Genomic DNA, 16,328 nt, shown 5'->3' on the forward strand with positions numbered 1-16,328 from the left:
CGTTCAAGAAGGCATGCAGCGTTCAGGCGCGTCAGGAATGAGTGTGAGGAAGAGTTTAGGAGTTTACACACACACACACACCGCAGAGGAAACTCCGCTTATTTAGACATAAAAACGTACATATCCTTTTATTACATTATTTTTATTAAGTTTAAACAAGAGCGCATAAGAAATAAACATTAATAAACAAATAAGGACAAAAATAAAACTGAAATGATGTTAAAGAGGGAGGAAAATAAAAGACAAAAATCATTTTTGAGTCTGTCTGTCTGTCTGTCTGTCCTACAGGGGCATTGTGTGTGATTTCGTTACATTCCCTTGCAGTAGTACACTCAGTCTGTGTAGTCATGGCCTAACAGTGAGAGAATCAGCTTTGGGCTCAAAAGGTTGCCAGTTCAATTCCCTGGAACAGCTGGAATGGCTGAAGTAACCTTGAGCAAGACACTGAAGCCCCAGCTGCTGCCAGGTGTATGTTACTCTGGATAAGAGAGTCTGTGTGCTACCTGTCCATTCGGAAGTGAATAATAAGTGTACACAAGCGTCCTACAGAGTGCACTACATGTCCAATAAGAAGTGTTTAAGTGCAGCACTCATTAAAGATAAAGAGTTTATTAGTGCAGTTAAACAGTGTTTGTAAAAGCAGTAGCGCAGCGTGCACAAGACACGGTTGGTTGGTGTGCACTGACAAGACAAGCCCACGACAGCTTTGAGGAAACCCGGCGGACAAGCCTCGCTGATGCTCGAGCACGACGGAAGGCTGCTGCCGCCACACCAGCTGAGCCAGGGCAGTTCACTTGCCCACACTGTGAACATTCATGCCACTCAAGAATTGGATTCCACAGCCACATGAGCGTCCACAACAGATGAATTGTGCAAACACAAAGCGTCATTAGTGAAAACGACGGACAACCAAGAAGAAGAAGAAGAAGAAGAGGATAACACTTCATGTTATAGTGTTTATAACAGTTCAGTGTGTGTGAGCACACACTGGAATGTGGAATGAGCACTCACACTGGTGAGTGCTCATAATAAGTGCTCCCCCCCCCCCCCCCCCACAAGCTGTTTGCACTGTTATTGGAGATGCTTTAATCTCATTGTACATTTGTATAGTGACAATAAAGGCATTCTATTCTATTCTATTCTATTCTATTCTATTCTATTCTATGTGTGTGTGTGTGTGTGTGTGTGTGTGTGTGTGTGTGTGTGTGTGTGTGTGTTTCTGTCTGTGTATTATTCATGTGTGCTGTTGTCCCCCTCATAACAGCCCCTCATTCAGTAGCCACACGAGCCTCAGGTTAGAGTTACGCACACAGTCACACACACCTTAAACAGTAGTTGCCCCCCGGACACACACACACACACACACACAGACTGTTAAAACTTCTGAACAAATATGAAACAGTTCCTGTTGTCACTTAGGTTATAGCAGCTATAAACTGTCATTCTCTCATCAGCTTCTATTTTTACTTCAGAACACAAAAACATGCACGAATCTCTGACATGTAAAACTCCTCTGAAGTGTAAATGCGTCTGAAGTGTAAACTCCTGAGAATTGTAAACTCATCTAAAGTGTAAAATCATCTGAAGTGGAAAACTCCACTAAAATGTAAACTCCTCTGAAGTGTAAACTCCTGATAAGTGTAAACTCCTCTGAAGTGTAAAACTCCTCTGAAGTGTAAACTCCTGATAAGTGTAAACTCCTCTGAAGTGTAAAACTCCTCTGAAGTGTAAACTCCTCTGAAGTGTAAACTCCTCTGAAGTGTAAAATTCCTCTGAACTGTAAACTATTGATAAGTGTAAACTCCTCTGAAGTGTAAAACTCCTCTGAAGTGTAAACTCCTGATAAGTGTAAACTCCTCTGAAGTGTAAAACTCCTCTGAAGTGTAAACTCCTTATAAGTCTAAACTCCTCTGAAGTGTAAACTCATCTAAAGTGTAAATGTCATCTGAAGTGTAAACTCATCTGAAGTGTAAAACTCCTGAGAACTGTAAACTCCTCTGAAGTGTAAACTCCTCTGAAGTGAAAAACTCCTCTGTAGTGTAAATGCTTCTGAAGTGTAAACTCCTGAGAATTCTAAACTCATCTAAAGTGTAAAATCATCTGAAGTGGAAAACTCCACGAAAGTGTAAACTCCTCTGAAGTGTAAACTCTTGAGAAGTGTAAACTTGTCTGAAGTGTAAAACTCCTCTGAACTGTAAACTCCTGATAAGTGTAAACTCCTCTGAAATGTAAAACTCCTCTGAAGTGTAAAACTCCTCTGAAGTGTAAAACTTCTCTGAAGTGTAAACTGCTGATAAGTGTAAACTCCTCTGAAGTGTAAAACTCGTCTGAAGTGTGAACTGCTGATAAGTGTAAACTCCTCTCAAGTGTAAACTCCTCTGAACTGTAAACTCCTGATAAGTGTAAACTCCTCTGAAATGTAAAACTCCTCTGAAGTGTAAAACTCCTCTGAAGTGTAAAACTTCTCTGAAGTGTAAACTGCTGATAAGTGTAAACTCCTCTGAAGTGTAAAACTCCTCTGAAGTGTAAACTGCTGATAAGTGTACACTCCTCTCAAGTGTAAACTCCTCTGAAGTGTAAACTCCTCTGAAGTGTAAACTCCTCTGAAGTGTAAAACTCCTCTGAACTGCAAACTCCTGATAAGTGTAAACTCCTCTGAAGTGTAAAACTCCTCTGAACTGCAAACTCCTGATGAGTGTAAACTCCTCTGAAGTGTAAAACTCATCAGAACTGTAAACTCCTGATAAGTGTAAAATCCTCTGAAGTGTAAAACTCCTCTGAAGTGTAAACTCCTGATAAGTGTAAACTCCTCTGAAGTGTAAACTGCTGATAAGTGTAAACTCCTCTGGAGTGTAAAACTCCTCTGAAGTGTTAACTCCTGATAAGTGTAAACTCCTCTGAAGTGTAAAACTCCTCTGAACTGCAAACTCCTGATAAGTGTAAACTCCTCTGAAGTGTAAAACTCCTCTCAAGTGTAAACTCCTGATAAGTGTAAAATCCTCTGACGTGTAAACTGCTGATAAGTGTAAACTCCTCTGAAGTGTAAAACTCATCTGAACTGTAAACTCCTGATAAGTGTAAACTCCTCTGAAGTGTAAAACTTCTCTGAAGTGTAAACTGCTGATAAGTGTAAACTCCTCTGAAGTGTAAAACTCCTCTGAAGTGTAAACTGCTGATAAGTGTAAAATCCTCTGAACTGTAAACTCCTGATAAGTGTAAACTCCTCTGAAGTGTAAAACTCATCTGAAGTGTAAAACTCCTGATAAGTGTAAACTCCTCTGAAGTGTAAACTCCTCTGAACTGTAAACTCCTTATAAGTCTAAACTCCTCTGAAGTCTAAACTCATCTGAAGTGTAAAAATCCTCTGAAGTGTTAACTCTTGATAAGTGTAAACTCCTCTGAAGTGTAAACTCCTCTGAAGTGTAAAACTCCTGATAAGTGTAAACTCCTCTGAAGTGTAAACTCATCTAAAGTCTAAAAGTAATCTGAAGTGTAAACTCATCTGAAGTGTAAAACTCATCTGAAGTGTAAAACTCCTGAGAACTGTAAACTCCTCTGAAGTGTAAAAAATTAAAATGTCTTTGCTTGGGAGGATGTGGCCTCAAAAGGTGTAAAAATGCTAATTTAGATAGGGGTGTGGCCTAAAATACTCAAATGCCAGTGCGACCAGCAGGTGTGACCCTAAAATGTTGTTGTTATTTAGGGTGTGGTTTTAAATTCACACTATTATTGAAGGGTGTGGCCTGTTGTCTCGGTGACCAGAGTCACAGATTCCTCATTTAAAGAGAACACTGAGCTCCACTCCAGCGTAGACAATGTAAAACCCCTTAAGAGCAAAGATTAAAATAGGGGCGGAGTCCATGTGTAGTGGGCATGGCTTATTGTGTACGCTGTTCTGAACAAGGCTGTGTGAAATGGGCAAAGTGCCTCTGCCATGTAAGGAAAGGAAAAAAATACACACACACACACACACACACACCCTCCCCCACCCCCACCCACACACACACACACACTAGTTCTGGTTTCACATCCTTTTATGGACAAACCTCAAAGTGGTGAAATGTTTCGGTGGTGATGATGTCACACACACGTCTCTCTGTACAGTGACCGGAGAGAGAGAGAGAGAGAGAGAGAGAGAGAGACTTTGACTTAAATGTCCTTTAATTGCTCTTTACAATCCTTCAAGGATGGAAAAAATAAAATAAAGAACCTTATTCTAAAAATAAATATTGAAAAACTTTATTGAACGTCCATAATAACATGTACATCTTCCTGTTAGGAGTCACTACAGCGGATCATCAGCTTCCATCCCATCCTTGTCCTGATTTATATTCTACATATCTGATTTGGTGTAGGTTTTACACTGGATGCCCTTCCTGACGCAACTCTCCTCAATCTATCTGGGTTTGGGACCGGCGCTAAGTGTGCACTGGCTTGTCCAACCCCAGTGGTTGGGTGTTTTACCGAAGCTACATGTCTTTAAACTGTGGCGCACCCGGAGGAAACCCGCACAGACATAACATACAAACTCCACACAAAAAGACCCCCTCTTTGGCTGTGAGGTTCAAACCCAGAACCTTCGCACTGTGAGGTAACAGTGCTAACCACTACACCATTGTGCCACCCCATAATATCTCATCTCATCTCATCTCATTATCTCTAGCCGCTTTATCCTGTTCTACAGGGTCGCAGGCGAGCTGGATCCTATCCCAGCTGACTACGGGCGAAAGGCGGGGTTCACCCTGGACAAGTCGCCAGGTCATCACAGGGCTGACACATATGGCCCTTTTCCACTCCCCTTTTTCAGCTCGCTTCAGCCCGACACGGCTCGCGTTTCGACTATCAAAGAACAGCACGACTCGGCTCGCTTCAGCCCTGCTTAGCCCCTAAAACTCGCACGGTTTTGGAGTGGGGCTGAAGCGAGCCAAACCGAGCCGAGTGAGGCTGGGGGCGTGAGCAGACGCTCCCCTGTGCACTGATTGGTGAGGAGGAGTGTCCTCACATGCCCACACACGCCCCGCGAGCACGCTGGGATCTGTAAACACCGTAAACCCGGAAGAAGAAGAATTATGAATTACGAGAATTTCTGAAGTTACATGTACATTGAGTTACATGTTGATCCTGGGATTGAGATGCTGGCCTCTTCTGCCCCTCGGACCTGCTTGATCCATCCTGGTGCCCTGTGTCTGGTCGGAGTTTTATCGCCCCACTCCTGTGAAGGACGGCCCCATGAGGACAGTTGAGGGTTATACCTGTTAAAACTGTTAATATTATAGTCAGGCTGTCTGTTGTTGCCCAAATGAGGATGGGTTCCCTTTTGAGTCTGGTTCCTCTCGAGGTTTCTTCCTCATGTCGTCTGAGGGAGTTTTTCCTTGCCACCGTCGCCACAGGCTTCATCATTGGGGATAGATTAGGGATAAAATTAGCTCATGTTTTAAGTCGTTCAAATTCTGTAAAGCTGCTTTGCGACAATGTTTATTGTTAAAAGCGCTGTACAAATAAACTTGACTTGACTTGACTTGACTGAAGCCTTATGCGCCTCGCCTCATCTATACGCTCTTGCCAGTATCTGTCCGCGTTGTCGGTGACAACAAGCCACAGCACCAAGACCAGCCACACTAACGACTCCATGTCCTCCATGTTTATTGTTTACTATTCGGGTCGTGAGACTACCGCTTAAAAGCTCACTGATGTCACTGTTTGCGCTGCTTAACGACATCACGTGACGTCCACCCACTTTTGCTAACTCCACCCAATGTGTCCACCCACTTCCAGCCAGCACGGTTCAGCGCAGTTGTAGTCGAAATGCAACTCCAACAGCCCTGCTCAGCTCGACTCAGCCCAACTCAGCACCGCACGGCTCAGCCCGACTAAGCCGCGTTTGTAGTGGAAAAGCGGCAATAGACAGACAGCCATTCACACTCACATTCACACCTACGCTCAATTTAGAGTCACCAGTTAACCTAACCTGCATGTCTTTGGACTGTGGGGGAAACCGGAGCACCCGGAGGAAACCCACGTGGACACGGGGAGAACATGCAAACTCCGCACAGAAAGGCCCTCGCCGGCCACGGGGCTCGAACCCAGGACCTTCTTGCTGTGAGGCAACAGCGCTAACCACTACACCACCGTGCCCCCCCCCCCAATGATATCATGTAGATAAATATGATAAAAAAGAGAAGTATTCGTAAAAATTCTTAAATGTTTTCCCCTTAAAAAATAAAAATGAAAAATTAAAACTTAAATTTTCTGCATCTACAGAACATTACTCTTAAAATACAGGTTAAAAAGGCAAAAAGTAGAAATACAAAATAAAATACATGAAGAGGATTCCAGAAACCAGGAGTCAAAAAAATTCCTTAAATAATTTCTAAAAATTAAACTTGAAACCTTCTGCATGACCGAGTATAAAACCTCCGTGTGTCCACATGTGACAGAATTCTGGCAACCTGTGATTCATCTTAAAAAACCATATTGACTCTGAGTCTGTCTTTCACTCACGCTGCGAGCATTTTGTCAGTATCCCGAGTGCCACGCCCCTGAATCATTCTTCCACGTAAGCCAGACAGTGAGCTTTGTCCTGACTTGTTAATAAATTTGTTAAAACAGCAGATTTTTTCTTTGGTCCTGATATGTGTCCGTGTTCTGCCCCTGTGACTCCCCGCCCTGTGCTCCAGCCCCTGAGCAGTGAGGAGTCTGTCCAGCCTTCTACAGTGTAAAAACAGGTGGGCTTCAGGTTCCTCACTGTCACAGAGGAGACACTCTCTACTCCTTGTGGGGACGATGTGTGCCACATGTCTGTTCATGGCCATGACCCTATGTACTGTCTGCAACCATAGATCAGCTATGCACTTCTCTCTGGCTGGTTCGTACCGGGACCTCCAGCATCCTTGTGGGGACGAGCCCAGCACCAACAACTCTGCCTATCGGGGCTGCTTTAGTCCAGCCAGAGAGCGTATGTGCACGACTTTGACACAAGGTTCAATACAGCACTTTCTTGGAGACATTTTCAAGTGTTGTTCATTGTGGTGTTTGGAAGGACAAAAGAGCTCCTTCCTCCTGCTGGTCGGAAGGAGAGAGGAGCCGCAGAGAGGAGTAAGGGCAGGAGAGGCTGAGGGCTTCCTCCAGGGCCATGCCCTAGAGCCTTCCTGAAATGGGAGGGCAGTGCTGAGACCACCTCTCCCAACAGTCCCTGTAGGAACCGATCTGTCTGTCCTCCTGTCTCTGCACACAGCTCACGTGCTGTCTTCCACCAGGATGTTGTTCCTGATGGTCAGCACTGAGGACCAGGCTCTCAGGGCACACTGGTAGAACGGTGTTGTTCCTCACAGGTCCATCTCAGTCAGGTTCAGCATGAACAGGTGTCTGTCGTATGTCAAGCCTTCAGGGCCCTGGAGTAAGGCACAGGTCGTGCTCGTCCACACCAGCTCTTCCCCACAGAGCAGCAAACTGAAACCCATCCTCACATTTAAAGATGTGAAGATAGCTCTGGATGCTTTTATTACATTGCACCTCGATTACTACAATTCCCTTTACACGGTTAATTCGTCAATCTTCACTTTACCATCTGTAACTTGTCCAAAATGCCACCGGTAGACTTCTGACTAGTGCAGGAATGAGAGACAGAATTTCACCAGTCATGGCATCCGTCCACTGCTCCAGTCCAGTCGAGGATCGATCTCTAATCTTACTGATTGAGTTAAAGGCTTTACATGGGACGGCACAATGGTGTAGTGGTTAGCGCTGTCGCCTCGCAGCAAGAAGGTCCGGGTTCGAGCCCCGTGGCCGGCGAGGGCCTTTCTGTGTGGAGTTTGCATGTTCTCCCCGTGTCCGCGTGGGTTTCCTCCGGGTACTCCGGTTTCCCCCACAGTCCAAAGACATGCAGGTTAGGTTAACTGGTGACTCTAAATTGAGCGTAGGTGTGAATGTGAGTGTGAATGGTTGTTTTTGAAGCCCAGAAATGGGAGGGTTGCAGCAGGAAAAGCATCCAGTGTAAAACTATGCTCCAATCAATAGGGTCCACGTGGCAGTGACCCCACACACAAGTGGGACAAGCTGGAAGGAGTGACTGAGTTCAAGGACTTACATGGTTTGTGCCGATACTTCAGACAGGACTCTTCCATCTTCAAAGAAATTACTGCTAACTGTCCCACATTCACCATTAAAACACGAGTGAGTGTGTGTTCTTCTCAAGGAGCTTCCCCGAGACTGGAACACACAACCTTTAGAGTAAGATGTGTCAAATATTGAAAAAATTGAAGTTTATTTTCAGACCTCTCTCTCCTTCTTGACATATAACTGCATCTAACACGAGTTCAGTCATGTGCCCACCTTTAAGAGGATTAATACTCTGTGCATTAATATATTTCTGTGCAGTTTGTTTTATTACTCTGTCAAGTGCTGCATGTTTACGGACCTTCTTAAAAAAAATCTCAGTTCCTCTCATCTGGACAGTACTTTGGCCAACTCCAGCTGTTTCAGATGTGTTCAAGAAATAAACTGAATTCAAATGAAACTGAAATGAATTTGACAAACAAGAGAGACAACAATAAAGAAAAAGGAGGAGGAGGAGGAGGAGGAATGGACATACAGGGTGTGTGCCTGAGGACACTTCAGTCTTCCTAATATAGAAAGTGAATAGGGAGCGAGAGTGGCGGAGAGAGATGATGTCATTTCCTCCAGACTGTAATCTCTGAAGACCACCACTGTGTGTGTGTGTGCGCGCAAGAATGATACTGTACCAGACCTGTGTGTGTGTGTGTGTGTGTGCTTCTGTTTTTGACTTTTTAGGAAAAACGTCTCTGCCCTTGAGTTTTTAAAATCACTAATCAGGAGTTAAAACATCTGGAATCATTTTGGTTTTCGTCATGCATCAAAATAATACTTTCATTACAAAACCCCAAGTGTGTGTTCACACGCGTGTGTGTGTCTGAGAGAGAGACACACAGAGACAGACTCCTGATTGAGCTGCAGTTGTGTATCAAGCTGGATAAAGTAACAGGGCAATAAGCACACTCACTGTCCGCTCTCACACTCTAAAAAATAAAGGTGCTTCAGTGGTTCTTCAAATCTCTGGATGGTTCCATGGAGAGTCAAAACTCTGTGATGAACCATTACATTATGCGAAAGGTTCTTCACATTGGAAATGGTTCTTCAGAGCCTGGCATTCTCTTACCATTTGCTGGTCAATGCACATAGGCTATATTTACACAGATCTGTCTTCACTGCTCAAACAAATGGTTTAAATGGTTCTTTAAAGAACTGTTGCATGAACGGTTCTTTGAAGCCCTGAAAAAGGTTCTTCTATGGCATCGCCCTGAAGAACCAGTACTGGCCCCATTATTTTTTAGAGTGCACACACACACACGCACAGCACACCCTTGGCCACTTCCCCTCACACAAGTGTGCACTTACAGCTGATTGTTCACTCAACCTCAGGAGAAATCATTTCAAGCTCACAGTCTCGCTGCCTGTCGCACCGTAACATTATATACTCATTAATATTCATTACATACTCATTAATTACACTATAATATTCAATATATTCATCATGCACTTACTCATTATTTCCTATACTCACTGCTAGTCCCTATACAGGCATTAATATTTACTGCACTTGTAAATATTCATTAAACTAATTTATATTTATTACACAAGCCCAGGGTTCACTATACATTAATATTTACTTATTAATATTCAGAACATGCCTGTTTACATTCATTATACACTTGTTTATATTCCCACATATTCAATTGCTAAATTTTTTTGCCATTTTGCCCAGCTCTGGGGTAATTTGTCATGCTGAATCGAAAACACGTATAAATCGTGTGAGAACTCAAGAATTGTTCACGAGAGAAACACAGACTAATAACCAGGAACCGCTGAAGAACCACAGAATGATTTCTCACAGAAGCATCACTGAATGAACACGCGTGTGTGTGTGTGTGTGTCAGAGCTAGGACAGAACTTTATACACACAGCTTGGATTCAGTACTGTGCTGCCATGACAACAGATCTCAGCATCTTGCCTCTCTATAAACATCACCATGGAGACCGTTCAATTCTCTCTCCTCTCTCTCTCACACACACACACACACACACACTCCATAGTGTGAAGCTCACAAATCAAATTTTAATGATGTCACTGCTGCTGAGCATAGTACAGAGTGATCATAAAAACAGCTTCGGCAGAGCATCACTCGCTTTAAACAGAGCAGAATGTTAAGGGTGTTAGCATATCAGCTATCAGCTAGCTCCTCCTCCTCCACACAAACATAACATCAACCTGAAAACAAATCATAACATCATTAATAATGTTCATGATGTTTGTTGTTAATGTTTAAACTCTGTAGTGTCGTGTCGCTCCGTAACTGATGACATCATCAGTGTGAGTGTGAGAGGTGCACATCAGCGCTGTACCTCAGTAACACTCAGTTATACAATATATCGCCATATTTAACACACACACACACACACACAGAGCTGTGATGGTTAAATACTGTCATGTTGTGTTGGGATGGAGGCTGCCTTGGTAGGGAGCAGATCAAGGGCACTACTTCATACCAAACTGACACAGCACACGACTGTGGCAGTCAAGGCAGTAGGTGGAGTCAATACATGACCGGAGTATACGGCCCCACCTTTTTGTTCTAATACAGTGTCAGATACTGCCCTAAAGCTCCGCTTCCTACCCTGGCATTAAATATCGTGATATCAAGCTGTAAAATGATTGCAATATCAGACTTCAGCATCATCACCTCCCTCGCTGGGGTTATTTTTTAAGTTTGTGTTTATATTTAGAATTCACTTTTACACTTAAACTGAATAAACATCCCTCGACATGAATGACACAGAAAGCACTCCAGCTGAACCCTGAATCGGCGCACCCCCACACCCGGGGACGCACCAGTTACGGGCACTTTTACTGTTCCATGGCCACACCCAGTCACAGACTGGTGGGCGTGTCTATGAGCGACCTCAAAGCCACGCCTGCTGCCTCCCACACAGGTAAGCTTGCAGGTGTACAGTTAAAGTGACTCTTTGAATGACTCTGGACTGTCTCTGGATCAGTAGGGGCGGAGCTAAAGTTACATTAAGATCAAAGAACTAACTTTAGATAGCAAGGTGATGAACATGGCTTTGTCTTTTAATTGCTCACCTTCGCGTGCTGTTCGTTTGTAATGTTTAAATCACCAGTATTTCACATTAATCAAATGTACCGTAAGCCCCACCCCTTACTGAGACAGAGACTCCTGGTACAGTGTTGATGTCGTTCCGCTGTGGCGTTAGAACTCAGAACAGGTTATGCAAGTTCCAAAAAAAATTACAAACACGTAAAGGAAAACTCCGGAGTGAAATGCTTTTTAGGTCTATTTTCGCATTATTGGGAGTGCATGCGCTGGGTTGCTATCACAATCACGTCAATCGGATGCGTTTTGAGAAAATTAGTTTGTGATTTCAAGCGGAAAGCGCTAACACGGCAGTGCGAGGGGCGTCTTTTTGCCGATACAAAACGCTAGTTTTAAAACCATCGCAAAGCTCAAAACAACATGACCGTTCTGTGGAAGTGAGTGTAGGGTTCCTGCAAGCAAAACGAGGCGTCCCTGGCTCTGCATGTGCACGGACAGTGTGTGTTAGAAGAGTAAATAAAAACCCAGCGACTGCAGTCAGTCTACCTCAGACGCCATCTTGAGTGGACGGTCCATAAAAGTCGAGTGTCGAGTGCAGAGCCCATGGTGCATTTCCAGCGGGATGGGCTCTGCACTCGACTTCTATGGACCGTCCACTCAAGATGGCGTCTGAGGTAGACCGACTGCAGTCGCTGGGTTTTTATTTACTCTTCTAACACACACTGTCCGTGCACATGCAGAGCCAGGGACGCCTCGTTTCGCTTGCAGGAACCCTACACTCACTTCCACAGAACGGTCATGTTGTTTTGAGCTTTGCGATGGTTTTAAAACTAGCATTTTGTATCGGCAAAAAGACACGCCCCTCGCACTGCCGTGTTAGCGCTTTCCGCTTGAAATCACAAACTAATTTTCTCAAAACGCATCCGATTGACGTGATTGTGATAGCAACCCAGCGCATGCACTCCCAATAATGCGAAAATAGACCTAAAAAGCATTTCACTCCGGAGTTTTCCTTTAAATTAGCCATTTAGTTCGAAACCTGTTCCGCTTTTACGGTCTTTACACATTCCGTCATGATTTGTCGTTACAATTTTTTCATCTGAAAATATTTTTTTTGAATGAATATCTCGTAAATGAACACGCAGACATCAAAGATGAATGTCCTTGTGCAAAAAAGTGACATTTATTTTTTTCCACAGCAGGTTAAATTTTTGTAATAACTGTTCCGCGAAAGAAACACATTCAACCAATCAGGGCACAGGCTGTGGAAACGTCATCACCCTGCTGCAGGTGGGCGGAGTCTCACATTCAGCTTGTGCCTCAAATCCCTGCGCTGTTTGACAAGGACAACAAAAATGATAACGATAACATTAAAGTCAAAGTCTGGGGAAAATACGAGGGGCGCTCGGCCATGAAGACGGGCCGTGGCCAGCAACGGGCCACAGCGCTACTTTGCTACGTGGTGAAGTTTGATATCCGTCTCAGTGAGACTCGTCGCCTTCTCACTGACTGTTCAGGACAGGGTGGACCCAAACGGTCTTCCCCCCACGTTTTTGTAAAAGAACACGCCCCAGCTCATTACACGTCGAGTCCGTTGTCATGCGACTGTTTCTAAGGAACGCTCGCATAAACACGTCACATTTACCGTGAACATTAACGATGTTTATTCACATCACACTGTGTCTATAAAGACCTTTAGAGTGCAGGCAGTAAGTTTACACTGAAAGTGACCTCATAAAAACACAACTTCTTGAAATAAAAGTCTGAAATGAAATGCTGCCCCCTTCTGGAGGTGAAGAGCGTGACACTTATTCATCTAAAAGAAATAAAGGATTTTTTTTTTTATGCTGCTCCGCCTCTGAACACACAGCAGGCTGTAAATGAAACACACAAAATCAACAAGCCAATAAGAAGCCAGTTTAACTTAGAACATCACGTCTTCAACTTTTTTTCTGACGGAGGCTCCTCCTCCTCAGGTTCGGATCCGAAGCGCGTCCGTTTTCCAGTCCTAGAGCCTGTCGAGTTTGAGTCAGGCTCCGCTCCTTCTGAGGATTCCGGAAGAGTCGAGTCTACACAGCTCTCATCATGAGCGCTGGAGTTTCCGCACACTCCTGAGCTGTTCAATTCGTCCTCACTGCTTTTCCCCGCCCCCAGCTCTTCTCTCTGATCAATTCTTGACTCCGCCCTCTCTATGGCTTCAGTGAAGCGACCTCTGACTCGTAGGTGCGTCTCTGTATGGCTTCCTGAAGAAGGGCCGGGGCTAGAAGTGAGGCCATGCCCCTTATTTTTACCCCCGCTTCTGATTGGCCGGCTCTCGTCCCCGGACGATGAAGGAGACGTTGAATCATGAAGAGATATTTTGGGGTAGTTGCTGTGATCCGTGGCGCTCTGAAGAGAGTGGGTGGAGTTGAAGCGTGACCAGCGTGTCCGGCCCTGCTTCCTCGCTGCATTACGTTGTCGCACTCTGCTCCTCTGAAGCTCCGCCTCTTCTCCATCACTATTGGATGAGGAGGTAGAGGATGTGCTAGGGGAGGAGCTTGGGCTGGTGGTCCTCGAGAGGCTGGAGTTCTCACGCGGACTGGGAGAGCGTGGACGGGGCAAGGGGTCCAACCAGAAACTACTGGAATCAGAGTCCTCATTCACCACATCCAATAGGAACGTGGATGCTCGTCTTGACCCCGCTCTTCCCCGTCTGTGTGAGCCTATAGCATCAGGATCCGCCCTGTCACTCCCGGAAGCAGGACCGGATAATAAGGACGAGGAGGAGGACGAGGAAGAAGAGTGATCCGAATCGCTCTGCCGACTGCTGATCACTTCGGTGGGTGGAGACTGATTTGTGGAGACTCCGTGGTTGGTGGAGCGGGTGTGGCCACGCCCCCTGGCATGCAGCTGCAGAATGGCGCCTTCGCTCAGGTCAGAATCCGAGTCAGAGCTCCAGCCTTCGATCTCACGGCGCACGAGCGAATCAAAGAAGGCCATCATGCGTGGATCCTCCTGCTCCGATTGGCTGACGTAGTCATGTGACAGGCCGCTGCCGCTGTTCAGCACCAGACTGATATACTCCTCATGTGTGTAGAGAGAACGAGACTTATCCTCCACCCGACCCTCCAGATCGCCCACACACTCCGGCTGATGGTACGGACTCCACACCTACACACACACACACACAGAGAGAGAAAAACACTGAGCTAAAAAGGCAGGAATATTCAGGAATGGTCACTGATACTGTGTGTGTGTGTGTGTGTGTGTGTGTGTGTGTGTTCATTCTGACCTTGATGACCTTCTCGACCCCAGAGGAACAAATCATGTAGGTGTGTGGATTAAAGCGGACCTGATTCACAATGGAGCGATGACCCTTCAACACCATGAACGCCCCATTTACCACTCTGCCCACTGGGGGGGGGGGGGGGGGGGGGGGGGGCGACACTCCGTTAATAAATAAATAAAAACAAACAAACAAAATAAATTAATAATAATAATAATAAAAAATAGACAATCAAACCTGAGTCTGGGTCTTTGGGAATTTTCCACATGTAGAGATTAAAGTCATCAGAGCCAGACAGGATATACTGCAACACACACACACACACACACACACACACACACACACACACACACACCTTTACAACAGTGCTCTGTGTTCAGAGAAAGAGTCCCGATTCTGAAGAAACGCTAAACACGCCAAAACATGCTTCACACACACACACAGGCATGCAGAAACAAGGCTCCGTCACTGTGTGTGTGTGTGTGTGTGTGTGTGTGTGTGTGTGTGTTAGTTACCTGGTCGCGGTCCCCAGCGAAGCAGCAGCTCTTCATGGTGCAGGAGTTGAAGTATCCCTGGTTATCAAACTGGAAGCTAGGCAGGCGAGAGTGCAGCTCGTACAGGACGGGGGGCAGGCGCCTGCGCAGAGCCAGCAGCTGCGTCCCTGCACTGTTAAAGCGCACACTCATCGCACTCTGCAGAGACAGAGAACCCCCATACCGCAGGAGGGAACTACACACACACACACACACACACACAGGGAGAGAAAGGTCTTATTACTCATGTGACTAATGAGGACATCTGCATCACCAGGCACTGAGAGTGGATGAGGACTGTGAGGACAATCAGTGCAGGGCGTGTCAAGTGAGTATAGTGTCAGCACGGTGTGTGTGTGTGCACGTGCACATGGTGTGCACGGAGAGTGATCAATGTGGACTGTGAGAGAGTGTATGAGGTGCAATACACACTGACCTGCGCGGTTTGCGGATGTCCCACAGGCCGACACCCTCTTTAGAATTGGCTGTGGCGAGTAGGCGTGGCTCCACGGGGTTAAACATCACACTGTGGAACGCAGACGGATAATTCGCCAAGCAGAACGGCTCTGAAACACACACTCACTGGTAAGAGAAAGATCCCAGTCAGCCTGCCCCCCCTCCTGAATCCATACACACAGCTGTGCAAAAGTCTTGGCAACCCCTCCAATAGAAAGCTATAACAAAGTTTATATTTTATGACTTCTACATTATCGCGTCAGTACAAAAACTTTAGAGTCCAAACATTTGTTTTCCAGCACAAAATTAAATGTTCCAGGAAAAAAAAAAAAAGTTTGTATCTGAGCAGCGTATTCCGTAAGAGACACTTTTCAGATGAAAAAGAAAAGCATAATGAAGGCTGCTGGGTTTGGGTGTAAAATGAAGACGTGAGTGTGACAGTCAAAGTGTCCAGAAGAACTGCGGCTGGTTCTGTAAGATGCTCAGGAAAACCTACAGATCATTTCCACATCAAACTGACCTCACTGGACCTGAGACGGAGATTTTTTTTAAGCAAAGGGTCGTCTCACACCAAATACCGACTTTGTTTCATTTATTACGGCTCACTGATTACTGCATTTTTAATGTTGAAACATTTCATTTCATTATTTTTAAGCCATTTTTGGTCGACAGCATTTCTTTACATGTGACAAACTTTTAAACAGAACTGTGTGTATAAATATTGTGTGTGTTTGCGTCTACCTCCATGGGGGGGTTCCCGTGTGTCCCAGATGAGGACACGCCCATCGTCTGATGAACTGGCAAACACATGATCATTAACGGGGCTGACAGATAGACCGTACACTGCATCATCATGGAGAAACACGTTCAGCGTCTCCCCACGCTCCACGTCATGCAGAATCACCTGCTCATCGTTTCCTAACACACACACACACACTTGGACCC

At 45.3% G+C, this 16,328-nt stretch overlaps 1 protein-coding gene across 1 annotated transcript in view; it reads right to left on the minus strand.

Annotated features, from left to right (window-relative positions):
• Positions 1–12,075: 12,075 nt before the first annotated feature.
• Positions 12,076–16,328, minus strand: part of dcaf5 (ddb1 and cul4 associated factor 5) — a 7,956-nt gene continuing 3,703 nt past the window's right edge. Inside the window, exons 3-8 of the mRNA XM_060925063.1 lie at positions 16,125–16,301; positions 15,364–15,493; positions 14,910–15,123; positions 14,632–14,698; positions 14,401–14,522; positions 12,076–14,279 (exon numbers count right to left, since the gene is read on the minus strand). Coding sequence (XP_060781046.1) covers positions 13,062–14,279; positions 14,401–14,522; positions 14,632–14,698; positions 14,910–15,123; positions 15,364–15,493; positions 16,125–16,301 — 1,928 coding nt within the window. The 3' untranslated portion in view covers positions 12,076–13,061. The remainder of the gene's footprint in view (positions 14,280–14,400; positions 14,523–14,631; positions 14,699–14,909; positions 15,124–15,363; positions 15,494–16,124; positions 16,302–16,328) is intronic.

Source organism: Neoarius graeffei, chromosome 7, assembly GCF_027579695.1.
Source record: "Neoarius graeffei isolate fNeoGra1 chromosome 7, fNeoGra1.pri, whole genome shotgun sequence".
NCBI lineage: Eukaryota > Metazoa > Chordata > Actinopteri > Siluriformes > Ariidae > Neoarius > Neoarius graeffei.